The 27,250-nt window shown below is 43.8% G+C and overlaps 1 protein-coding gene and 1 long non-coding RNA gene across 5 annotated transcripts; one reads left to right on the forward strand and one right to left on the reverse strand.

Moving 5' to 3' along the window:
* The first annotated feature begins 573 nt into the window (after positions 1 to 573).
* On the forward strand, positions 574 to 5,270 carry LOC308481688. Of its 4 annotated transcripts, XR_013988806.1 has the most exons (3): positions 574 to 1,863; positions 3,210 to 3,303; positions 4,736 to 5,270. It is a non-coding gene; the product is annotated as an uncharacterized lncRNA (long non-coding RNA). The 4 variants fall into 4 exon arrangements; XR_013988807.1 differs by lacking the exon at positions 3,210 to 3,303; XR_013988808.1 differs by lacking the exons at positions 574 to 1,863; positions 3,210 to 3,303 and adding an exon at positions 1,876 to 2,368.
* A 1,367-nt stretch (positions 5,271 to 6,637) lies between these two features.
* Positions 6,638 to 26,976, reverse strand: DIPK1C (divergent protein kinase domain 1C). Its single transcript, XM_081014252.1, is given in 5 exon segments — positions 6,638 to 9,153; positions 11,270 to 11,434; positions 16,205 to 16,882; positions 26,686 to 26,783; positions 26,786 to 26,976. Coding segments are annotated over 5 exon segments (1,263 nt in total). The 5' UTR covers positions 26,865 to 26,976; the 3' UTR covers positions 6,638 to 8,910.
* Between the last annotated feature and the right edge of the window lie 274 nt (positions 26,977 to 27,250).

The following is a 27,250-nucleotide window of genomic DNA, read 5'->3' on the forward strand; positions in this document are numbered from 1 at the left end:
ATGTATCCAGCCTCTGCAGTGAGGGCATCAGTTCCACTGGTGATGGTGTGGAAATCTGCTTTTCAGCATGGGAAATCCATTCAAACAAATGCCTTGCTATAACCTGGCAACCACAATTTATTGGCCGTTTGTTTCTTTGAGCTTGCTATTTAGAGATGACCAGAGGAACAAGTGTTACTTTTTCTTCTTCAGGAACTTCTTTGCCTCCAATTATTATGGAGTATAGAAAGCAACAACAGGCAGTCTCAAAGAACAATTTTTTGCCATTTAATCACACAAGCTGTAGATGCAGGGGAAAACAAGGCCAGCTGGAGTAATCAAACTGATGTCTGCTATACATGCAGGAGGGTAGCTTTTGATAGTTCATTAGAAGGAACATATTGAAGGAAAGAGCAGTCTCCTGTCTTGCTGGAGGTCTTCAAACAAAGAATGTTAGAGATGGAGGAAAAAATTGATTTGGTTCACATTATTATTACTATTAGTATTTGTTTGTTTGTTTGTTTGTTTGTTTGTTTGTTTGTTTGTTTTAATAATAATGCCCTTCATCATAAGATCTCAGGGCAGTTCACAGCATAAAATACAGGATAAAAATAAGTAAATAGGTAAAATAAAACAGAAGAACAATACCCTCCCTTATTCCCACAGACACATTTAAAAGTGGGATATTAATCAGCCAAAGGCCTGGTTGAAGAGGAACTGGCACCTAAAATATATACAATGAAGGTGCCGGGTCAACATACACAAATCACACTTTCTGGGGAAAAAATAATATGGGAAGCAAAACATAGCCATCCTTCAAAATTTACACTTCTCCATATTTTGGAATGCCATTCTCTAGCCCAAGTTGGACGTACAAAATGCATACAAAAGTGCAGAGTGTATATATTTGTGGAAAAATAACATAGAACTATATTGTAGTAGGGGAAAGTGCATACAAAAATGTGTGTATCAGGAGAAATTCACACTACAACGCAAATGAATTTTCACGAGGACTTTTGCAAACTGGCATGGACATTGGCAGATTTGGCCACCCTTAGAGGCCTATTAGAGATCTATTGCGGGCTCTCTTGCTCTGGATTTGCTGCTTGGACCAGCATATTGGACTAGGTGGTTGGCAATAATCCTTCAAAGCAATGATTCTAGAGTTCTACAGTTCTTAACTCAGCAAGTCACAGGATCATTGGACGGGTGAAAAGGGCACCACCTGTCTTAGACAGACAAGATGGTGCCCCCCCCCCCCCATTTCACATACAGAAGCTGGCCAGACCTGGCAGCTGAATGTCACTTGAACACTGACAATGGGAAGTAGGCTAGTGGGCGCTGTGGCGATCACACAGGGCCCCCGGACGTTTCATGGTCTATTGACCCTGTGCCACCACTGCGGTTGCTTTCTTCGCTGCCACCACCCCGCTTCTCACAGGGACACACGGAGTCCAGACAGTTGTTAACGTAAACAAATAATCAAGTTTATTTTTAAGTGCAGGAATAAGCGTACGGTTTCGGTTTATTTTTCTCTTGTCAGTTTCTTAAATCTTAGTCCCTACAACTTCAAACTGAATTATTCCCAACTATCTATCTAACTCCCTACCAATTCCTCTCACTCTCTCACAATACAACTCAACCAACCCACTGCGTATTCCACCCTCTTCCTTCTCCAACACCCAAGCCTCAACTCCCAACTGACAAACCTCAACTCCCAACTCCCAAACCTCAACCGTCAACTCCCAGACCTCAACTGTCTTTTCAAAACCTCCCACTCTATCTTTTACTCCCCCCTCGCATTCTCACTGGCCAATCACCTCACACCCATTTTAACCCTTTCCTTGACGCATCCTAGGGGCAAACGCCACAGGCGTAGAGCCGGTATCAAAGCCAACAAGTTGGTCCAGTGCAGTAGGAAGGATGCCATTGTATTTGGGGGGGGTGCTTTAATTGCTCTCATTTCTTTTGCAGTTCATTGAACAGTCAGGGTTGAACCCAACATTCACAAATATAACAGAGAGAGGTGGGCCTGCACAAGGTGCTGGTGTGCTAAATGGGCATGTTTAGGTACATTCATAGATGAAATACATCAAGAATCTGCACGTTTTTCTCACAGGCAGGTTATTACCTTCACAAATGTGGGGAGGCAAATTAACGTTCATTAATGCCTGGCATTCAGATGTTTTTGATGCTTAGGATTAACAGCACCAGTTTGTCCTTGTAACCCTAATAATGTATTGAAAGAAATCATCTTGAAATTCTTGTGGCTTCCCACAGAAATAAATTCCATTGCATTTAAATCCCTGCTTAACCATAAAGCTTACTTGGGTGGCCTGAAACTCTCCGTTTACCCCAGCTCAGATGGTTGCTTGTGTGGATAAATGCTGTAAGTGCTATAAAAGTGCTTTCACTACCACAAAATGCTATATAAAAAAAGATTAACAATATACTTTTCAAAAAAAATAAAAATCAATTATTTTCTCATCTTGAGGAAAAACTGTTTTTCAAGGTCAGCAGCTCCTTCTCATTTCATGTGCAGTATTATTTTTAAATTTACTACCTCTTCCATATCTTCTTTAGAGAAGTTGTTGTGAAAAGCCTTTTAAAAGCCGCTAACAATGAATTTTTGTATTAGCATTCGCTAAGGGTATAATTTACATCCTGCTGAATGGAATGGCTTCATTGTTTTAAAGTTTCTGGGTTTCAGCTAATCGTACCTCAGCGTCAGAGCACACATCTGTGCAAATAATAATACAATTGATTTCAAATAGGATTAATGTAAATTGCACTGTGTCTGTTCAAAACTAAGCCTTACTGAGTTAATTGGGACCTACTCCCAGGTGTAAGCATAGGATCGCAGCCTTCATCTGCCTGGCCAAAGAAGGCAGATCCATGGTATGACAGCAGGTCTCCCATGTGTTGATTTGGGGGAAGCAAACCTGCATCAGCATGTATAGCGATCCCCGGTTCACATCTCACCTCTGCAATGAACATAGCATGTGGTCTATGGTAAGCCACACTCGCAGCCTCGCATTTGCAAATCCAAAGAATATTGACTTATGGGACTGTTACAGAAGATTATAACTCAAGAATACATTGGAAGTGCTTTGAAGACTTGGAAGAGCTATATAAAACTTTATTCTTAATCATGACCATCATCACCCTCGCCCTGCATATAGCAATGTTGCTCTAGGCCTTAACAAATGGGGATACACATTTCTTCTCAGGGTCACGTTGTGGATGAGAGGTCAATCGAGCAGCACTCTTGGCCATTTGTGAAATTTCTTGATCCACAACCAAGATGAAGTAAACTTTAACCTGGTAGGAGACCTGATTCTTCTGCCATAGCATATACAAATGCTTAGGATGAGTCCTTTAAAAAAAGGGTACCATTTTGGGCTTTTTCGACAGACATATCTGAAAAGCATGTTTAGGATCAGGGTGTTTAGTCACTGCATAAATCCTAGCATGCTGGATTTGGCCTTTGCAGCACAGACATTTTAAAACAGCTCAAACCAGATGGATATAGGTTAAGTATAAGGACACGTTAAAAGATCCTGATACAGGTATTGCAGATACTTGTCATGAACATATAAAGTTGCCTTCTACAGAGTCAGTTTTATTAAGTAGCTGCTAGCTGGCACTCTGTTCATACTGGAGCTGTGCACGTTTTTTACAGTCAAGGGATTCAGCCCAGAAGCTGGAAACAGCCACAGTTCATTGGGTTAAGAGGGAATGAAATGAGCGAGATAAAAACTCAGTGGTCTGAACATCAAAATGTGTTGCTATATTTAGGTTGCACTCTTGAATCACTTGGTATGTGATGTGATCTATCAGTTTCGTGGGGCCCCATCTGAGCAAGTGGTTTGAGAAGTCCCAGTAGCACCAAGGCCAGCAGAACAAATCTTGCATTTTCCTGTTTGTTTTTTAAAGGCCTTTCCGAGGATCAAACTATAAAAAGCAGCATTAAACATGCCTTTGCAGTTAACATGCATGTTTTGTTTTGTTTTATGCAAATTGAAGCTGGGGTGGGGGTGTTTGATAATTATCAATATCACAGAAAGCAAGGGGGATAATTTAACCCTTTCTTCCTATTGCTTTTCTAACCAAAAACCCTCCTTTGAAGCTGCTGTTTGCATTTGGGAAGAAATCCCCCTTTAGGGTCAGGAGATGCTATTCCAGGAAACATTTAAAACTGATAGACAAAAAATAAATGTGGGTCAGGCTTAGATGTCATATAAACTCATAGGATGTGTTTCTCTGTGTGGGCATGGCTGTGCCCATTTTGGCCACACTCATCTCTTTTTGACCCTGATCACCATTGGCATATGACACCCAGGAAGGAATTCAACGTAGCACTATGGCAATTGTTCCATGAGCACAACCATTTCAGCTTGCCAGACAGAACAATCCCCTCTCTTCTCCCCAAGCTCTTTTGGGAATTCTCCCAAACCGTCCACAGCCAATTTGGGAAGCGCAAAAGGTGGCAGCGGGGGGAGGAAAGCCCATTTTGTTAGCAGAAGTCCTTGAACAGGCTTCTGCTCGTGGAACTCTTAATTGAATCTGCCCCCCCAAGGGTCGGCCAAGGGAGAATGAAGCCCTTGGATTGAGAAAGGTTCCCCAACCCACTTTAGAGATTAACATGCAATTCAGTGGCAACAAAACCGTTTATGACCAATCCCTTGCAAGATTTCTTGGGGCGTGTTTGCAGTTAACGCAGTCATAAACAGAGAATATGCCATATCTTTTCCAGATGCCTGAGAAAAAAGTAACGAAGACAGCGATTGATCCTAACAGAAATAAACAGCGTTGCAGCCAACTTTGGAGAGTGTTCATATTCAAACTGGGCTCCTGTTTAAAAATATCATCCCCCTGAGCTTTTCTCCAGGGCAAGGCAGCTGGATAGACAGGCAGGCTAGCACAGTTTGAATGTTGTGTGTTTTGTCTGCCTGTCTCACTCTGCAGATTTGTGTGTTGAAGCACTGTGATTTATTTTTTTAAGAGTTCAATTACCCAGCTGTGACAAAGTTCATTGCTATCAAAGATCAGTTCAGTTTCAGATGATTATTGTTTTTATAGACAGACAATAGGAACCTGAAAATCAAGATTGCGGTCTGGAACTTTGACATCACTGCAACTTAGACAGTAAAATGGATGGAATCTTGCAACAAGCCCAGGCTGTCTAACCCAGATATATGTACCTGAACGAGCAAAAGGAGAGATTGCTGTTGGCTGGGAAATACCTTTCTCAAATTTCATGTCATCTATAAATCCATTGGGTAAACATAGTTTATTCTTCCTTAGAGATTATTTCAATGTAACATTTAATGTACTCAATAACCTGTGATTGTATCAGTGGGAAAGTCTTATTGGAATAAGAGTCCATACAGGTTTACTTTTCTACAGAAGCCAGGGGAGGTTTCATTGCCCTTGGGAGAGGACACACATATTCTTGATGTAGATCTTTTCTCCTTCTCCTGTTTGTGGGAGAATTTTGTGGTTCGCCTCAGGTGTCAAAATGTCTTGGGCCAGCCCTGGAAAAAGTTGTGTGGGTAAATCTGATCAAACAAAGGCTTCAACGGTTTATAATGAAAAGCATTCAGCACAATCCAACTGCCAAGCTTAGACTGGTTGTTTCTGTTTCTCCAAGTAAATCAAATTTATTAGACACTTCTCACATTTTTTTCTCCCTGGAGTCCTGCCGCTACTTGAGTCTACCATAAACACAGCTCCAGTCAATTGCTGGCTGAAGCCCCAGATGTTCAAGGGCTCATGTGCTATGAGGGTGAAAATGGTCATCTGTCATGGATGATTTAGCAGAGATTCCTGCATTGCAGGGGGTTGGACTAGATTACCCTTGGGTCCCTTCCAACTCTAAGATTCTATGAAACTCATCTCCTAAGGCCCATATGAAAATCAAGCACACCGTTACATATTTTTTCCTGCGCAGATGGAAAAACAGCTGGGGTGTGTGGTTTTTGAGTAAGAAAATGGCCAGGGGAGTTGGTTTAAGCAACCCCACCCACTTCTATTATTCGTCTGCTCAAACTAAAAGGTTACTGAGACTGATATTGGTTAAAACAAACATTCATCCCATGTCTTGTTTGGGCCTGCGTCTGGGTTCTATGAGGTTCTGGCAGCTATTAAGATGATCTTTACTCACGAATGTGCACAGTGCCAAAGAAGCTAATCAGTTTCAAGAAACAATCCCTCGTCTGGTGGAAAGTGTGACAAGTGCCCTCTCTTCAGCCAAGTCTTCCAGGCAGCTGCCTGGAGTTGCTCTATTATTTTCCACCAGGCAACAGAGTGCTTTCTGAGCCAAGAGCTCTACTATTATGAAGCTCACATTCTCAACAATTGGAACTTGCATAATTCCTTTTAAAAAAAATCAGTGAATTCCAGTTTGGTATTGCAGGTACACACAAATAATTAATTTGCTTTGCTAATGAAAAGTTTGTGAGGAATAGTTTAATAGGACTGTGCTCATAGACTAAACAAATGGCAAGATGGAGTGGACATAATACACCTAAAGAATTTGTGGTGCAGAGCCATAATCTACACCCATGAGGTGACCCATGAGCTTACAGCTTCAAGGTGCTGAAGAAATTTGCCATATGTAGTTACATTTATTAAATCTTCTCAAGAACTGGCGATCTTATGAAAAACAGAAGATTTTATTTCAAAACTCAAGTGTCGTTTTTCTTTTTTGGTATAGTATTTTTAAGCTACAATCCTAGGCACACTTACTTTTGAGTAAGCCCCATTTGACTCAGAGCGACTGCCATTGACTAAATGTACTTAGGATGGTGCCGCTGGTGTTCCTTAGAATCAGAATTACCCCTGTGCACACAGATTTCATTCTTCTCCCCAAATTCCGCAGTTAAATTAGACACAATAGCATTTCCATTTATACTTCATGTGAGATGTAGCATGCATAAAAACAGCACTCTGTATATCAGGCTTCCTCAACCTCAGCCCTCCAGATGTTTTTGGCCTACAACTCCCATGATCCCTAGCTAGCAGGACCAGTGGTCAGAGACGATGGGAATTGTAGTCTCAAAACATCTGGAGGACCGAGGTTGAGGAAGCCTCCTGTATATTATAGGGATATGGAAGGATTGAGGGTTTTCCCCAGTAGCCTGTCCAAAATCCTAGTGCTTCTTTCCCTAGAAGGCAGTATCTGTACGTTTATTAATATTGCTATGCTATGTCAGCAACATATTCCTTCACAGTCGAAGACATCCTCTCTCACCCTCATTTGTGTCACAGATTAATGCCATCAAGATGATAGTGCAATACACAGCCAGTGCCTACCCTTGACAATTAAACATGGTGGGACACGGTTCTCAATCCTTCTTCTCTACCAGACAACCCACACTGTCATAATGCATGCTTTCTTTCATTTTTCTTTAAAACCCTGTGCACAAGCGTTTGCTGAACCTGTCTCCAGTCTGCTGGAGGTCTGAGGCGATTTGGGAACAATATAATGATGCAAACTTCCCTTTGATGCTGTTTGGACAGAGGTTCACTGGTGGCAATTCTGTGATGTTCAGGTGGTTTCTGATGAACTGCTGTCCCAGACAATTCTAAGATGCAGGAGGCTGAAACTCATTTTAATGGTTTAACTCCAAATTAGAGAGGCATTTCTGCAGCCATGTCTTCTCCTCTGCCCAAACCTAGGGTTGCCATACGTCCAGAATTTCCCAGACATATCCTGAATACTGCAGTCGGCAACAGTATCAAATGTCCAGGAAAATCTGGGTGCATGGCAGCCCATGCCGGCAGTGCCGTTTTTGCCTATCTTCCATTTTGTAAAAAAGCTCAAAAATGGATTTTATTTTTCCTATTTTTCCCAAAAAGCTCAACAACTTTGTCCGGATTTTCAACCCTACCAAACCTCTTGTTCACCTACTGTAATAAGCAGGACTTAACCTCTAGAATTCTAAGCAGGAGGAATTGAGGTGGGTTTAAAAAGACTGAAAAGAAACAGGTGGAAGAAGCCACAACTGCTGAGTGTCCCACCTTTCCCGGGATTTTAAGGTAGACCACCACTCTGGGTTATGACCTGACAAGCCAAGTGCAAGGTACCATATTTCTTGACTCTGGTCGCAGTTCTTGTGGAAGAGCCAATTCCTTTGGTTCAATCAGTGCTGCAGTTTCACTGAAATAGTGAAGTAATGGCCCAGGCTGAACTTGGGATGAGGTATGAGGGGTAGCCAATTTTGTGCTTAATTTAACTACAACTCCCATCATCCTTGTCCATTGGCCATGCTAGCTGAGGCTGATGGGGGTTGTAGTCCAACAGAGGGCACAGGGTAGCTTACCCCTGCCTTGTTATCCCAACCTTTGTAGCCTTGATTCTGTTTTATTGTAATCAATGGGTGAAACAGTTTTATTGTAACCACTAACACTGTTAGTCTATTTTGACTTAAATAGCAATGAGTGGCAGGCAGCGAGAAAACTATCCTTCGTTCCAATATCTATTCCCTTTCTTGCTAACAAAGATCTTAGTCTACACAATCTCTATTGAATAAAACATTAATTAGGTGACCACTCCACCCCAGCTCTTTATTTTCAAACTTGAATTAATCTTACAAAGCTGTTCTCCCCCCCCCCATCTCCAAAGCACATCTGAAATTTAAATGTTGTCCCACCCTTGGGTCAGACATTAGTTTAGACGGGTGCTGCTGCTTTTTGGATAAACAATATAATGCAAGATAACAGCAGGGAAGAAGCAGCATGGGTTCAGGAATGAAGCAAAAACAGAGTCCAATAAAAATGATTTTGCATTTCAAAGAGTATTAATAATAAACACGCTACCTCTTCAAATCACAGTTTTGAAAAGCACAGTCAGAAGTCATTAAGTGGAAATTAATTCTATTGAATGGAGAAGAAAAAAACAGAAAGTCCTTCTTCCCTGAATAGTAATCATTGGTGAATTTGATGAGGGTAGCTACCGGATTTCTGAAGTTCATTTTGACTAGCTCGAAGCAAATGGTATAACTCAGAAAGAGAATGTGAAGAATGGCTCCGATGATGGCCAGTGTCCTTGGTGCTGGCTTCTGCACAATCCTGCACTGCCTTCTGCAACTGCAGCTGTAGGGGAAAGGAGACAGCAGATCCCATGAAGTTGGGAGAAAACCAGGGCCGGAATATTTTTTCACAGATGACCTGTGGAAAGGGAGAGAGAGAAGCAGTAATTCACACACAAGATCTTTTAGTCCCATCCAACTTTAAGGTTAATATCTTCATGCAAAATATATTTTGCTGATGTGACTGGATTATTGTTAAGTCATATAATTTATCTAAGTTCAGTAATAAGTTCTAATTTTTTTTGGCTCTTTGGAAGCAGGAAACCTGCACTCTCTGGTTGATTAAACCAACTGCAAACTATAGTGCACTCTGTCATCTTACTTGCAAAAGGAGTGTATATGCTCTCTCCTGGCATTTAAGGAATGCATGAAGACACAAGGTGTGTTGTGGACACACACACCATCCCTGCCTCCCATGTTCCCATCCCCATCACCCGCTGATCTTTCCACCTTGAGTGGGAAGGTCTCATGAGGAATATTCATTTCCTATTATTTCCTATGACCTATGATTGAGTGCCAACAAGAATAAAAGAAGACAGACAAAGGCTGTCCATCCCTAGTGACAACAAAGGCTTCTAATTCATTCAGAATGATAGGTAGAAGAGCCCATTTGCTTCCACTCCAAAAAAGCATCCATAGCTGGATTCACCAGTTTACACACAAGTCCATACACCACTTGATCTCACAGCTGACAGCTGGGCTACATGGTACACCTACAATGGGAATGCCACCCAAAGCAGCACTGGCATAATTGTTTGAAATCCTCTTCACTCCCGATCGTTCCCCTATTATTTTGCAAAGGAACACCAGGAAGCCCTCTATCATCTGCACAAACAATGTGGACATCTGGAGCCTCTGAATGTACAGTTGCTATGTGCAAAGGCTTCCATGCAATCCAGAACCGCAGTTATGCAGGGTTCTAGGTAGCAATTATGCCTTCACACATGTAGGGTGTGAAGGGTCCATCCCTACCATGTAGCGTTGTTCATGTGGGTGCCACTGCTCAGTGTGGGCCCCCCTCTGCGTAGAACAACGCGGGAGCTATGATGTAGGGCTGGGCGATGTATTGATGCATCGCCCAAAACCGGTTTGAAGTCCACCTCGTGATCATGGTTTCATAATATTTTACATGGCCACATATTGTGAATCACAATGTGGGTGCTTTGTAAAATATTGTGATGTGGGGGAAATCGTGAAACTGATCGTTGCTTCTCTCATGATTCCTGCTGCCCCTGTTGCTTTGTACTACAAAATAACAGTTCTAACAATATGTTAAAGGTAAGTAAAAATGTATCAGTTTTAGACCCCTAAGTAGTAGCATTATTCTGTTCACCTCTACATAGTTACAGTGGTACCTTGGAACTTGAACGGGTTGACTCCCGAACAAATCAGTTCCTGAACGCCGCAAACCTGGAAGTGTTTCGGTTTGCAAACGTTTTTTGGAAGCCGAATGTCCGACGCAGCTTCCGCTTGGGTGCAGGAAGCTCCCGCAGCCAATCGGAAGCCACGCCTTGGTTTTCGAATGGTTTCAGGGGTTAAACAGACTCCTGGAATGGATTAAGGTTGAGAACCAAGGTACTATTGTATGACCTTATTTCCGACATAGTGATATATTGTTATATCGTGATGCTTAGCAGACGATATATCACAATGCTGAAAACCAGATATTGCCCAGCTTTACTATGACGAGTGAAAGGGACTTAGAAGGACTTGACAAGTGATGCAATGCCATTACAATGTGAGATTTCCTACCCTCCGTGTAACACCTTTGGCTACTGTTGGAAGTTAGCTATCCTGACAAAGCAGTGACGCTGCATCAATGTGGTATCACTTGATGTTACGGCAGTAAGCAAAATTTGCCATGGGGGTGCCATTTTTGGCAGCAACCCTGTACCAGCCATGGAACGCTGCCACTTTAGATGTCACTCATCTTCACTGGAACACACTCTGCTTGAGGTGATGATGCGGCAAGATGCGAAACTCTGCCTGCGTTGATTACATCTGTGAAAGCTTGTTCATCCATGGAAGCTACTGCTTGGAGCTGCAGTCATCGAGTGGTGTGCATGCATGTGTGAATAAGTCCTTAAGTGACAGTCGCTCGCAGCATCATTTATTTTAAACTTGCACTTTCATGGGTATTTTAAAGTCAAGACATGCATCCAGTAAGGGAGACAAATAAGCCCGTAGCCACTCACTTGGAGGTTGTTATTGGCTCTCTCTGCTCCACATTTTCTGCTCCTCAGGTCACACTTTGAAAAGCAATCAAAAAAATTACAGTCTTCATCGCCTGTGCAGTTCTGCTCAAGGATGTCTCTCATTTTCGGTTCAAAGAAAGCCATGTCTACGTCAATAGCCACCACCTGCAAACCAGAAAAATGCATTCAAGGGTGACAACAGTCCGTGCAAATTGCCACTTTTCTGCTCTCGTTGTTCCTGAGCCCTAAAGACTGCTGATTCAAGCATTCCGAGATGAATGCAAGAGAAAATTAGACATTACAAGTGGAAGAGCTTTCGCTGATTAGCTCTGCAACACCAAGGCTTGAAACAGAATTGCATGAGTAACAGACAACTTTGGCGTGAAAGGAGGGGAAGTTCTTCTCGGAGATCCCTGAGAAAATGGCAGCCTTGGAATAAGGTAGGTCAATTCTCCTTCACAAGGGGAGTGGTTTCTGTGATGACATAAATTCTGTTCCATTTGCTCTAGCAAGCTGACCCTTCCCATAGCCCAGCGGTAGTGCACATCCTTTGCATACAGAAGGTCTCAGGTTCAGTCTCTGATATTCCTATTGAAAAGGATCAGAACGACCTCTCCCTAAGGCCTGGAGTCCTGCTGTCAGTCAGAGGAGACAAAATAAGAGGCTTAGCTCAATGGGCAAATAGCCTGACCTTGTATAAAAGAACTTCCTATGTTCAGGTGACCAAATGGCCCACCCATTGTGTGCAGTTAGAGTATTTTAGATGCTGGACTTAGTGGACGTACAGCTACCCCCCTTGAGACAATAATATGGTATTTGCTTCCAATTGTGGTGATTTCTCTCTTTCTCTTCCCCTCTGGCTCCTACTGTTCCATGCTTTACATCTGCTACATTCCTAACACATTAGAGCAAAAACATTAAAATAAAGCTTGGCAATCCTGAAAAAATAAAAATAAAGTCAACATCTGACCAAGTGCAGAGTTTCATGTTATAAATTCATTCATTTACTGTGGCTGCAGCTATTGTTTGTTTGCCTGGGGTGTTTGTCTGTGAATCTATTTCCACTGTCCCCATGACAACTATGGGTGGGTTTTTAACTTTCTTTTTCTGGTGCATCTATAGCCCAGACCTCATCCTTTTGGTCTTCTGGAGTCACCATGTCACCAGGTAAACTTAGTGTTTTGGTCATTTTCAACTTATCAAGATACAATATTTTCATTCCTTCTATGAAAAAATGAAATCGCTTCACGAACTGCTCCATTACATCTGTTTTTCAAGTATTTAACCTATTTCTGAGATGCTACATTCTCCATTGTCAGTAGCATCAACTGCTGAGGATTCCCCACGTCCGGATACTCTCCATCGCTGTGGGGCAACAACAAGAAAACCATTTAAAATCCAAATAAGTAAGCTATTTCCACCCATTAAATTAGCAAAGGTTTGTGCAGAGATTTTATGTATAGTCCACCTTTCCTCCAAGGAGCTCAAAGCAGAATACCCTCTGACCCCATTTTTTATTACCAACCTTGTGAGGGAGATTAGGAAGGAGAAACTGCGAGTGGCCCAGAAATATGCAGTGAGAGCTTCATGGCTGAGTGGTAACCTGAATTTAACATCCCTTAGAAAGCACATACCCACATCAATGCTGCTCTTCTGAACTGGGATAATTGTAAAGCAGAGATATAGGAGAACTCTGGTCCTCCAGATGCGCTTGGACTTGGAACTCCCATCAGCCCCAGCCAGCTTGGCCAATGGTCAGGGATGATGGGAGCTGTAGACTAACAACGTCTAGAGGGCCGAGGATTCCTCACCTGTTTTAATGCTTTAGAAATGTAGACAACTGCAACTTGCTGAGGTGGGGCTACTGCTGAACTGTGAGCCTCATCAACCCAAGTCTTTTGACAATGTGTGTGTGAGTGTGTGCTTGCAAACAATAGAAGGAATAAGGGCTCTGCTTTGGAGAGACTATGCCAGGTATCAAGGGCAGGGATAGCCATCCTTCACAAAATTGATATTAACATTTTGTTCTGCACACAACTTTCTTAGTTTTAAAGGGGGAGAAAAAGATTAAAATTTGTCCAGAATACACCACAAACTGCAAATAGATTGAGAAGCTGTGAAGCCTTCAGTTCAGCTGGTTGGAGGGGTAGTGGTGATGTTTGTTATGACTTTGTTCTGAGGGTTTCAGGGGCATACCTGGCACTCAGCCAGCACAGCAAGGTTTGCCGCAAAATCCTGTTGCCCCTCAGCCAGCAGATTTTCAGTATAGGATTACACCCTTAAAGCAAAAGGAGTTGATAATAGTGCTTCTAATGATATTTGCCTGCCAACTTCATGTTCATTCTGTGGATAATGTGAACTGTGAATTCTAGTCTCCAAGCTGTCAGTACAACACTTTCTACAGTGGACACTCTTTGCACTTGAAAAACAACATTTAAAGTAATGGGGAGTGAGAGAAGAAAAGGCAGCTTTCAAACCCACAGTTGTCTGAGTGACGGGGTGAAAGTACTGAACTTGAAATGGCCCTCTCATTTTCTGAGCAGACCTCAGCTCGAAGCGTTTTTGGAAGACTTGTTGGAAAGCTTTAGAAGACTGACACACCCCGGGGCCTTTCGCAAGTTCATGCAGGCAATATCAGAAACATATCTAGTTTGTAGCATTCTGCAGCTTGCTCTAACTTCATCGAGCTCCTAATTTTTTAAGTGGGTCCACTGATAAAAAAAAATCCAGCTACTGGGTTTTGTTTGGCGGATTGTTATTAGGCACATAACTGGGCCAGAACTTCTTAATGTGCGTGGCCTGGCTTTTATTTTCTGTATGTGAGGTAGCCTGGCTGAAATTCAGCTTTATACAGGCTGCCGAAGAAAAGAAATAGAATATACCAGCCATTCCATTAGTTTACACACAGCAGACTCATGCTGGCAGACTAGCCAAGCATGGGGCCGCCTCGGGGCCAATTTGTGTGCCAAAAAGCAGTCAACAAAAGACACACACAACAAAGATGCAACAAGGAAGTCATCAGTAGTTTGGTATTAGTCCCAAGAGGCATATCCAGAAATCAAGAGTGATCTCTACATGTTTGCCCTCCAACTGCAAATCCTGATGTATATTAGATTAATGCAAATGGCGAGGCACTTGCTGGAATAAGTTATACGTTTTTCATGAGACTGGTTGCTTTCCCACACTATTCTTCAGGACTTTTTTGGCAGCGCTATCAAGCCTAACTTGACCACCACTCATTTCCCTATGAATAAGCTTGAGATGCGATGGCACCAAGGCTGACATTTGCCCTATGACTCAGGGACAGACTCAGACACGGACCTACAAAGCAATGAATCACAGTCTGGGTCCAATCAATAGAACTAAACCAGCAATGCAACTAGCACAGCATGGAGCAGGAGGCAGTCATTGGCTACCACCACTATCTGGCAGCCAGTGAATTAACAGTTCTGACTTGAAGAGGTACATGACAGGGTGGGCAGGCAGGGGGCAGGACTGTCAGCACCATGTAGGCATGGCGTTGGTGAATAGCTAGCAGTTCCCTATGGGTGAAGGATGCTGTTGTAATCTGATCAGGTAGAAGATGTCCTCAAACGAATGAAGTGGTGCTATATAGTGACAGTGCTGAATCTGATTTAACATATGGTAAGCAGAGCTTTTTAAAAAACAAAATCTCTTTCACTTAATAATTCACACTTTTTTGCTGCTTCCCACCCATTCCCTAGCTTCTAATTACGCACCTGAACAAACACAAAAATAAATTGGAGAGTAAAAACATACCTATGCCTTTAAATCACTACACGCTTAACCTTTGCACAGCACATTCTAGTGCAAAGTTCTGTGTGCATACTTAATAAATACTGGCTCTGCTGGCAGCTGTGTTAATGAACATATTCTACTTTCACTCTACAGGAGGAAATTAATTTGCTCCAAGTTAAACTGAGAGTATGATTTGAAAAGCCTTTTATAGAAGGCTCCATCTTCACAAAAAATATCAGCTGAGGCCCACTATTGAATTGGATTTCTATTCACCAAAGGCTCACAATGGATCAAATCAATAACAAAATTTCTCAAAGCATCCTCTGTCCCCGACCTCTATGTTGTATGTCATCTATAAGCCAGCAGACTTCTAGAAGATGCTCAAGGCAAGTACTTGACTCTCCAAGATATGGAAATTCTAGCCATTTTGTAGCTAAAACAGCACCAGCTAGATGGAGATATCAGCTTGGGAACCTGGAAATTAGCAGAAGTACACATACACACACAAATCTTCAGGGGGGAAAACACTAAAGAACAGGGAGGGAAACAAATCAAGTGTGCTCAGTGACCATAGGACACTAAGTCTCTGTTGGGAAAAATAGAGTGGGGGAAGAGAATATCCCGAGAAAGGCTAGAACAGGAGTACTTCACACTGCAACGTTTTGTTGCAAGTCCCACTTGTTCTATATGTTATTTGATTTTTGGTACATAGCTCATATGGTCAAAAAACATCTTGTTCAGAACATATTGTTGCAAAAGAGGCAGTTTTTCAAGTGCAGGACCCACTTGCAGAAGGCAAGTGATTTCCGACAACAAGATAGGTGATAGATTCATCAAGTCAGTCATTGGCTCACATCCACACCATTCATTTAAAGTACATGGTTTCCCTTCAAGAATCCTGGGAACTGTAGTTTATTCCTCCCAGAGCTGCAATTCCCAGCACCCTTAAACTACAATTCCTATAATTTTTTGGGGGGGGGGGACCCATATGCTTTAAATGAATGGTATGAATGTTTCCGAGCAGACAAATTTCCAAGGCCAGTCAACATTTGGGAACACTTGTGCGACACAGGGCTCTGCATATGGGATATCAATGGAGAAGAAGACCTCCTTTGGTTATGAGTTGCATGCTACATGTGCCCAAACCACAGTTATGACATTGAGGTCCTCACTTACCGTCAGATCACTTCGGATGGCGAAGTTTTCCGGCTTGATGTCACAGAGATGAAGCCGGTGAGAAAAGTCATTGTCAAAATGTTTTACCATATCCAGGAAGCTGATGGCAATTTCGGTGATGGCCTTAGCCTTGCTTTGAATTCCAGAAAAGGAAACGCCAACCGCATCTTCCACAGAAAAGAGAGTTTTCTGCCAGGTATGCCCAGCGGTCAGGTACTCCACAGCATAGAAGTGGCCACAGGAACCAATGACCCTTAGGACATGTTTACTGAAGTCTTGCAGCACACTGAAGTAAATATATTCTTCTTGTTGGAGTAGGGACCACATGCTAGCCAGCTGCGCTTTCCAGTGTGGGCCCCTCCCCTTCGTCCACAAAGGCACCACAGTGTTATTAGGAAGTTCTAGACCCAGAACATTCTTGATCTCCAAAGCGACCATCAGGAGGAGCTCTGCCTCTGGAATACCCTGCGGTTCCATTTCCTCCAGAAAGCCAAGGTGGTGGTAGCTAGAGAAGATTTCATTTTTGGATTTCAGGATCACTGGGCGACCTCTCCAGTCAGCTTGGATGACCTTCTTACCTCTGTCGTAATAAAGGCAGCGCTTGTATATCAACTTCTGTGCCACACACAAGTCTTCGCAAAGGTCTCCTGTCAAGGCTCCTTTTCTATAGTCAAGGCACTGGAGAAATGTGGAAAGAAAGAATCAATTGACAGCAGAAAGCCACCATTTCCAGTCACATCAAGAGTAGGGGAAGAGGACAAATCCCTGCAGGAGCTTTACATACTCAAGTTCTCCATGACACAGACAAAAGTAACACACAGCAAAGGTGTCAGGAAAGTTTGAGGGAGATGTTTGCCCATCTTTGCTGTTCCATCTTTCCTGCAGACCTGACAGGTCATAAACTCCCAGGAAACTCTTGCTAGCTGTTGTTTCGAGGGTAGCAAGCTCATAAACAGACAGCCCACAAAGGTCAGTAAATTGTATCTCATGTTGTTTAAGTTCTGTACTTTTGCTCTAAGGGTTCCCTCTAGATGGCCTATTTATTGAGCTTTCATCCCGATTTGCTTACACAAAGTCTGTGTATTGGTTAATTTATATCCAAATTTCATTGAGAATTCATTCCGATTATTCTATGGGCTGACATCTGCCCATTAGCCATTCATTCAACCCATTTTTCCCCAATGCATTTCCCTGTCACTTTCCTACATGCAGAAAGTCCTTTTCTAAAGTTCTAGTATGCACTTGAATCCCTCCCACAAAATACTGTCAGGAGACACCCTAAGTTCAGGTTCCTTTGGATGCTATGCCAAGGGTGAGTTTGGTCTGTACTTTTGGAAACATTTTTTTCCTTCTCTCTGCCACATGTGTAAAGACACATAAAAATGTGCCTCGTTGGTTTGGGCCTGTCGCCTTTGCTGTACACCCACATGGTGGTTGAGGGTTCAGATAATCATAGAGAGCAATATGAAGCCTGTTGCTTCAAAACACAGACACATCCACTTTTTTTTGCCACACATAAAACTGGCTGCCGGAAAGCCTAAAATTTTACACAATGATTAAAAGCAGTGATAAAGATAAACAGCTGTAAGGCATTATGATACGAGTTTTCTTACGGCGGTGGAGAAACTTGCTATGAAAACATTTTGTGGGACCAACTGAAATGCATGGGGAGTTGTGACCACACAGAATTCAGGGCTACAATCTGCCTCTGTTCATCCTAAAATTGTTATCTGCCAAGCTGAAAATATGCAGGGTCTTGTAAAATGAAACAAAAACCACATGCTTGTTGTACAACAAAGCTGGGCAGTCTCTTAATCAAGACCTGCTGGTAAGTCACGGTGTCCACTGACAAAAGGTATGATGGGACATATTTGTGTGGTTTGCAAATTCTGCAGTTCATAACCAAAGAGACAAAAAAGAAATCAGGACACTATAGTTATGTGGTCATCTCAAATGCACCAAAATAAATAAATAAACAGGATTTCCCCTGCCAGTCCCTTCCTCCAGCCATAATTGTTTCCATCCCTCTGTTTCTAGGAGTGTAAGCAATCTGCATAACTGTGTCCATTCAGACCTTCCAGAAGTGCAGCTGCAAAGTCTATTCCAGGCAACTCTCTGGAGGACAAGATGACCGACGTGGGCTAGGGTGGAAGATGAAGAAAATCAGACAGCCAGTTAGTGGCTTGATACCAACTTCTGTGTTAATTTCCCCTCCACACACCCCATTCTTCAGGCCAGGAATTTCCCATAATAGATTTTCACATGAGAGAAATGTTGGACCCCAGAAAATGCAAGCCCCGCGAGGCTCTCTCATATTTCTCCAGCCAGTTCATCCCATTGCCAGGTCTCTGCCAGCTTACATTCTATTGGCTATGGACTCTGCATGCGAGGGATGGAGAGAGCAAAATCTGGAGCAGTTCCAAATGGCACAGATTACGTACAGAATATAAGGTAGAATCCAGCACAGGGTTCACGAAACATTCTGCCGGTGCAAGGATTTCTGCTTGTGCAATGGAATGCTCTCCCCCCGTGCAACCCCTAAATCCATTCTAGGGGTTCCCCCAACGCTCTGGAGCAGAGGGTGCAGGGTACTTGCAGGGGAAGGGAGGCGGAATCCCATTGTGCAAGCGGAAATCCTTGTGCTGAAGGGATACAGGAGCTGAATACTGCCCCATGTTTTTATATTTATCAGATGCCAAGTTGCCTCGGCTCATCTCCAACAATAGTGATGGTCTGCCAGCTTTTATGCCTCGCCACCCCCTTCCACACGCAGCACATAGAAATGCTACCTTCACACAAAAGCCTCCCAGATACAAGTTTGGAAGCAAACCCTGCATGCTCCTATGAGAGAGCCAATAAATAGTTCCAAGAGTGCTATGGAGGAACTGCTATCAGTTATCTTTAAACCAGTGTTTCCTAACTGGGGGCCATATGGTCCCCTGCCCGCCTGCCCCTGATATTCCAAGGGAGCCACAGGTGAAAATCGCATAAATGGGGGGGGGGGGCATGGCATGAGACTAGGAGGCCGCAGAGGAAAGTTAGAAGTGAAGAAAACAGAAAAGTGACTGAGAAAAGAAAACAGAAAACAGAGAAGTAGAGTGCACAGAGCAACGAACATGCTTCTCAGTGGCTGCAGTGCCATGCGCCCTCTGTGGCAACGTCGCATCTGCTTCCTTCTCTCTCCCACTTCCACACCCTACCATTGCACACACTAAGCTTCCCGCATCTTGTGTGACTGCAACAGTGTTAGTTATGAGGGTGTGCTGTTTCTTCATGCAAGCACTACTGCGAAAGGAGGTAGATAGCTGCATGCAAGAGTTACTAAGCCTCATGCGGAACCGCCTTAACAAAATGGACAGAGGTGATCTTCAGTTATCCCTCACACAATAGAACCGGATATAAAAAAGCTTGTTTCTGGTCAACAAGCACAAGGGTCCCATTGGTCAAGAAATACTTAAAAGTATATTTTTAAAATGTAATTGTATTTTGTATAAATTATAAAAATTATAAAGAAAATGTTCTATTTACAAACAAAATATTTAAGTAGCTACCTTTCTACCAGTAGGGCAAGGGGTGGGCCACAGGAAGGAAATGAGGTCGGAAGGGAGCTACAGTGAGAAACACTGCTTTATACCATTTCCTGAGTCCTTCTGGGAGCCACAAATAGTAGAGTAGAACTTGTCACATGCTCTGCCAAGTTTCTCCCCTGGGTGAAATATTCTTCCTGATAACCAGATCAGTCAGCTATATCTTGAAGAGAACACCACCACCACTGGCGGCAATGCCCCAAGTTTTCTAAATTTGGGGTCAGCCTTGCTACCATCGTCGCAAAATAGCAAGTAAATGGCTACAATGTGATTGGTTACTTGAATACCAACTTTTGTAAATTAACTGATATTGCTTTTCTTTGCTTGGGGTGCCTGAATATACTTTTAATTGGCGATCATAATGCTCTGTAGTCGGTTTGTAGCACCTCTTAATCCTGACCTTCAATACCTGTGATATGCATACTTTCAGGACCCAGCCTTTTTTCTTTTTTTTCTTTTTTTGAGATTGTGTATGTGTGTGTTTTAATTGTGTTTTGAAACTGAGTTTTAAATCATTGTAACCCACCTTGGGCATTAGGCTGAAGGGTGGGCAATAAAACCACCATCATAGCAAGTTCCAGGGTGGGCAATAAAACCACCATCATAGCAAGTTCCAAAGAGCAAGAATGTGGATTAGATGATTCCTACAATTCTAAAAGGGGGAGGAAGGCTGAACACAATGTCGCTTTGCACTAACACAAAGCACTTCCACAAAGCCCTGATGTCCACCAATTCCACCACACCTCCCACTGTAGCCCTGCATCCCATGCTGTTTTGTGGAGGGTTCTTCAGCTATCAGGGCTGAATTGGCAACAAAATGAGTGTCCAACTTTGGAAGTGCATTCAAACAGCACAAAGTCCTCATGGGATACAACCCAAAGCAGCTTGTCTTGAATGCCTGGCATGTTGGTTTTATCAAACACCTGTGAGCTCAGGTATTATTTTCATTCTTCATCTTCACCTCTCCCCCATCCCCACCACCAACAATCATTTGAAATGTTATATCCATCCATCACAGCTAGGGCATATCAAATCACTATGCTTCCCAGCCTTTTTGAGAGAGAAATTTGCATACTTTGCTCATCTCCAGAGCCAAGTTCTCCTAAGGTCACGAAAGCCTGTAGCTCAACCAAATGGATGTGAGTACCGCAGCACACACCATTGTAAAAGCTACGTTACTTATGCCTGCAAAGACTTCTGTGTGCAGAGACTCAAAAAACTGCATTTAAATAGTAGCACTGATTTTGCCTGAAGCCATTCACTAATGCAAGCAGTACGACATGACAGATGGAAGTAAATTCGAGAATATCCGTTTTATAGCCAATCGCTAAAGCAATCCATTTCCCTTTTATATATTTGTAAGAGCTGGTGCTCCCTTGGCATCTCCCCCTGTGGTGTTGCTGGACTACAACTCCCATCATCCCTAACCATTGGCCATGCTGGCTGCGGCTGATGGGAGTTAGAGTCCAACATCTGGAGGGCCACAGGTTCCCCACCCCTACTTGTGAAAGAGGGAGCTTCCAGGGAGCTTGCTTATTCGCACAAATTTTCCCTCCCTTTCTAGTGTAATCATCTAGTCACTTTTCTAACTGCAAAACCTATAATAAAAGTGATGGGAAACTGCACTGCAAAGGGTGGGATAACTCTCACTAGCTGTGTGGCCTCCGTGCAAACATATCAGGATGAATCTCAGTAAACATCTAGTGTCAGTCATATAACCGCCACATAAGTTTGATGTGGACATATCAGCATAAATGCTCAATAAACAACCGATCCAAAAGCTTCCCAGCGATCGCAAAGAGTCAGGAGTAAACAACAAAGCTCTCTTAAAGAAATCATGCAACCACTCTGAGGACTAGACTGTAAACACACAAGGTTAGTTTCCCGTGGATTAATTGGGAACCAATTCAACTGGTCTGTTAGAATGTAAGACAAATTAGTTCAGGGAAGGGACGCTGTGGCCTTCCAGATGTGGTTGGACTCCATCAGCTCCAGCCAGCACAGCAAATGATCAGGGATGAGAGGGAATTTACTCCAATGACAACTAAAGAGCTACAGGCACCCCCCAACCCCACCAAATTAGTTTATTTGGAGTTAATAGAACTGAACTAGCTTAAATCCTAGTGCAGCACTCTGGCTTATCTGGTTTGTGGATGAGGCTACAAATAACTTTTCTGCTTCTGGAATCCAGGTTAGGACACAGGCCAAAGGGAATAATGCAGATGTGATTCCCAAAGCTATGTCAGATACCTCCAAATTGTTTTGGAGCTCTAGCAGAGCTCCGGAGGAAATGGAAAATATTCTGTATCTCAGAGGTATCCAGCACTGCAGCTGCCTGCCACGGAGAAGGGATAGAAAGAATTCATCTTCTTGCTCTTTCCAAGAAGTTGGCAAGGCTGCAGAAGCACATAATTTGTCTTCGTTTATTATACACAACACAGGAAAATTTATAGTCATCAATAGCTTGCTACCGTAATAGATTATTTAATTTCCATTAGGCTTCCTTTCCCATTTGACAAAAGCCCTTTGCAAATAAAGGAATTTGGCCTGTTATTTAACCCTCTATGCTCATCTTGTAAAGCTGAGAGACAATCCCTTACACAATATTTTGGTCCGAAAATGTTTGTAAGTCACAGCTCAAACACAACATTTCACCTCGACACACAGGTGCTCTGGTTTAATCTGGGTGTAGACTGGGCAGAGAGGGCATTTTATAGGCTGCAGCAGATTTCCAGCAAGAAATTATTTTGCCCCTTGTGCTGTTTATTATATTATATGCTTAGGAAGAATGCACTATGCAGCTGAAAGCAAGGAAAACGTTGGAGTAACTTTCCTACTTTCTAGATATGTGTTGTCGCACAGACAAAACAGAGCAAACCTTCCTCCAGCTATCTTAAAATAATAAATCCTCTTATTTTATCAGGGGAAGTTAATGGATATGGACTGCAGATGTTTGAGCTGAGCAGCCTCACGCCCACCTACACAGTTGCCTTGAAAACTCACTAGAAAATACAAATTGCCTTTTTTCCCCCGTCTGCTTTTACTGCGTTTTATCAGCTAGACCTGGCAGCTGAATGCTCTGTCTTCTTTAATTGACAGTAACTGCTGCCTCAAAGGTGTAAGATGCAGTCACAGTGGCAAATGCTTTGCAAGCAGCAGACGATTCCCTTAATCAGCAGCCTGGCTTGTTTCCCTCACGCCCCCCCCCCCAAGCACAGGCAAAACTCCATCAGCATGGGCTGCTCGTCTCCTAGTGCTTTTCATGCCAATACTTTCACAAATCTCCAATTCATGACATCAAGGATTCATTGGCTCCCATTAGTCTTTACCCAAAAGCATGATCCTTTATCATCTACAGGCCACCAAGCTAGAATTGGCTATATAATCTATTAACTATGGTATGGCACAGTGGAGGTAAGGGAATGGCATGGCACCTTGTGGCATAACATGGTGACAGCATCTTACTGACGTACATGTTTTCCCCGATTTTTTAAAATTAAGCAGTGAATGTGGAACAATTGCCGCCAAGAATACTATGCTACTGACACTACAAAATTATGAAAACGTAACACAGCCAAACCAAAGGATTGTATCCAACTAAGCAGACCCACTGGGTGGAATTAAACATCACACTATGGGAGGGTTTCCCAAACTTGGGTCTCCAGCTGTTTTTGGTCTACAATTCCAAAAAAACCCTACTGGTCCTGCTAGCTAAGGATGATGGGAGTTGTAGTCCAAAAAAAGCTGGAGAATCAAGTTTGGGAAACTAATGCAACTGTTTCATTGGCACATGCATTTCTGTATGCCAGATGGAGCAATCTCCCTTTTCTGCTCTGTGTCCTGTTCTGGAGGTTGTCCCGACTCTCCCAAAGAGATTTTGGGGAGGGTAACATGGGTAAAGGCTGCATAGGGAAGGAGGAGTCCTGCTGCCCTAGTGGGACTTGTGCTGGCTTATGGGAGCACAAAACTTCAATTGAATGCAGCTCACTAAAATTAATGAACTTAAGTTACTCGTGTCCATTAATCTCAAGGGGTCTGATCTAAACAGGGCTAACACTGGATATAACCCAAAGTATTTTTATATCCCATTTATTTGAATGGGATTTATAATTGCTTAACTCTGGGCCAAGCTACACATTATGTTGATTGTGTCGATGCAATTAACACCATCCTATTAATCGCTTCATTATAGTTCCTCTTGCCTAACATGGCCTAACACAACCCATCTTGCCATCCTCAGACAGTTTGCAGCATCCAGAACCAAATTCCAGGCTTCCTTCAAGGGCAGCCCCATGTAGAGTGAATTGCAGCAATCTATCTGAAGGGGGGGGGGAATGACTAACAAAGCGATCCTATACATATCTAGAAGCAAGTCCTCTTGAGTGCAACTGGACTTACTACAAATGGAATAATGCAACTGAACCGTAAGGTATGAATGTCTGAGGTTAGGTCTGATTTTTCCAAGAACAAGTACAATTGGAGGCTCAGATACCATTGGCAGAAAGCACTCCTGAACTCGGCTGTCTCATGCACATCCATAAGCAAGGATTTTGTTGCATTAGCTTTATTGGAAAGGTGGGGATTATTCCCCCCCCCCCTTTTCTCCAACATTTGGTACATAGTTGATGTACCAAATGGTTGGCTGCACAGAAAGTTCCTGTGTCTCAGTCTCTACCAAAATTCATAGCTCCTTTGAAAACTGAGTGTGCCTTTTTAATCGTGAGAGACACCTTTAATGCAGACTACCTTGATAAAGGAACAGATTTTAGATAATGCTCTACTAATGTTTGCCCTTGTATCGTTTCGTGTCTCACCACTTCCGGATTGCATTTATACAGTACGTTCAATTCTTGGTACTTGACACACAATGGATAGGTTTATAAAAAGCACTTCTGAATATCAATTATCGGTAGAACACTGCAGTTTGAAGCACACCTACTTCAGAGAAAGTCACATTGAACTAAGTTTGGCTTACTTCTTAGTAGAAATGTATGGGATTGCACTGTTAGCATTACAACATTTAACAAAATAAATAAAGTTTATTTAGATGTATAGGTGTGTTTATAGGATTTTTGTTTTTGTTTCACATTCATGTTATGCCTGCCAATTGCATATAATCCAGGAGTTCTGTTTTTCTGACAGCATGTGGAGATGTCCTCCTTCCCCACCACTGAGTTGTAACAATCAGCTCCTAACATCTGGAACCAAGGTATTCTCAAGCAAAAATCATGAAAAACTCCAGGCACCTCTCATTTTACAAATTAAGCACTTGTATCCACAGTAAGTATCCACAGTGCTCAAAATTCTTGCAAAAATACTAAGCTTTCCACCCACTTTTTTTTTTTAAGTTATTAATCCCCCTCAAGGTCTTTTATCCATCCACATTCCTGTTTCACTCTTACTCTTCTGTTAAATCAATGCCTACAGCTTATCCCATGGTCACTTATTCAGAAGTGAAGTCCTACTAAGTTCAATTGGCCTTGAGCTCCATCTTTTCCCTGAGCAATAGAGAAGTGGCATGATGTAGTGGATAGAATGTTGGACTATAAACATATGAAGCTGTCTTATACCAGATTGAATCATTGCTCCACTTAGTTCCGTATTGTCTACTTGGAACTGCTCTCTATGGTTTCAGGATTCATTCTTAGTCTCACCTGGAGACTGAACCTTGGACCTTCTGGATACAAAGCAGTTGCTCTGCCACTGAGCTTCACCCCTTCCCTGAGAGGCAGGCAGGTTCATATTTCTATTAAACTAGGATGTTTAAGCATGAGACTGTCTAATCTGCCTTGCTGGGTTAATGCAAAGATAAAAAAGAGAGCAGAGAACCACACAAACCACCTTGGAAGACAGGAAATAAATGCCGCAGAGCAATCTATAAGGCACATGAGTCAAGACGTCCAGAAAATGTCATGGGGGAATGTTTAATTCTGACATCTTTGATCCAACCTGGCCTTTTGCTGCTGCTGCCCACCAGGACTCAACCTCCTTCCCATGATGTCTACTAGCTCGCCTGGCTCTGAAATAGGATTCACCCAGAGGTGGGATCTGTCCACACTGGTGCATCTACAGGCTCAGCCACCCCTATTTTGTCTGAGATTTCCTCTGCTTGCCCCATGACTTTGAGGCACAGGTCCGAGAGGGCCATTTCACGTCCTGTCGCTTTCTCTCGGAAAACCTGCCATTCAGCGTTGAATTGGAACAAACTGGTTCTGTGCTGGTTGACGTTTGTTCCAAATCTCAGAACAAAAAAGAAGTGTGGCTGAGCCTTATGTCGTTTTTGGCAGTGGAGTCAATGTAGATTGGTCAATTTGGGCCAAGGAGGCCCTGCCCCAGCCACCCAGGTCTGCCCTCACCTGCCTGCCTGCTTAGTTAGCAACCAGTCCAGGGAGTGGTCCTGCCTGTCAGTTTCCTCTCCCTCCTGAGTCCCAGTAGAATTCAGCAGGGAGAAGGATAGGGGCAAACGGAGAACTGCCTCTGGCACTGTGCCTATGGTGGGATTCCTTGCCTTCCAGTCTGCCGGCTTCCCGGCCTCGGATCAGATAGTAAGGCATTACTGCCGGTAGGGCGGGTGCTGTCATGAGGCCAACGAGGCAGCGCCCAGGGCACAGTTTTATACAGTTTGGTTTCTGTTCTATCCAAGGGTGCCAACTTGAATAAAATGTTGGGGAGGGGAGCAGGTAAGTCCTGCACAATTGGGCAATTGTAGTTAGCTCTCCCCTCCCCCCCCCGCGGGTGTGCTTTATCTGTGCAAGTAGTTGGGCTCGCCTAGGGCGCAAAACAGCCTGGCCCCGACTACGGGCCTCTCCTGCTCGGTCTGAAGGGGGCTCCCCTGGACTTCGCCCTCGGGCCACCCTTCCCTTCTCCCCTCCGCAGCCGCCCCCGGCCACCTACCAGCCTGGCCAGGATCCTGTGGCTCTGCTCGTCGGTGCAGCGCCCGGAGAGGAGGACGCCGCCGTGCGCTAAGAAGAAGAAGACGCCCCTGCCGCCCCGCACGCCGCCCAGAAGAGGCAGAAGGCGGCGGAGCAGCGCCTGGCCAGCCTGGCTCTCAGCAGGCGCTTCAAGGCGGGCATGCCTTGCACACTCCGCCCGCCCGCCCGTCCGGGCTGCTGCTGCTGCTGCTGCTGCTGCTGCAGGGGATTCCCGCCTTAGCCCGTGCAGCAGACAGGAGAGTCCCGGCGATCCATCAGCAACGCCGGCGCGCCCCGGGCTGCCTTCGAGGGAGGCGCGGACGCCTCCCCGCTTCCTGCGAAGTCTCCAGCGCGACCTGACCGCCCGCCCGGCTTGCAACGCGCAGCCAAGAGCCAAGTGCACGGGCGGAGCGCGGCGGGCGCGTCCGGCGGCGGGCGCCTCCCGCGGCGCGCATCTGACCTCCGGGGAAGCCGCGCTCCTCGCCTGGTTCCCAGCGCGCCGCCTCGCAGTCGCCCGCGGCCACCAGTCGTCGTCGGCGCAGCAGCAG

Source organism: Podarcis pityusensis, assembly GCF_964106645.2.
Source record: "Podarcis pityusensis genome assembly, chromosome: 7".
Lineage (NCBI taxonomy): Eukaryota > Metazoa > Chordata > Lepidosauria > Squamata > Lacertidae > Podarcis > Podarcis pityusensis.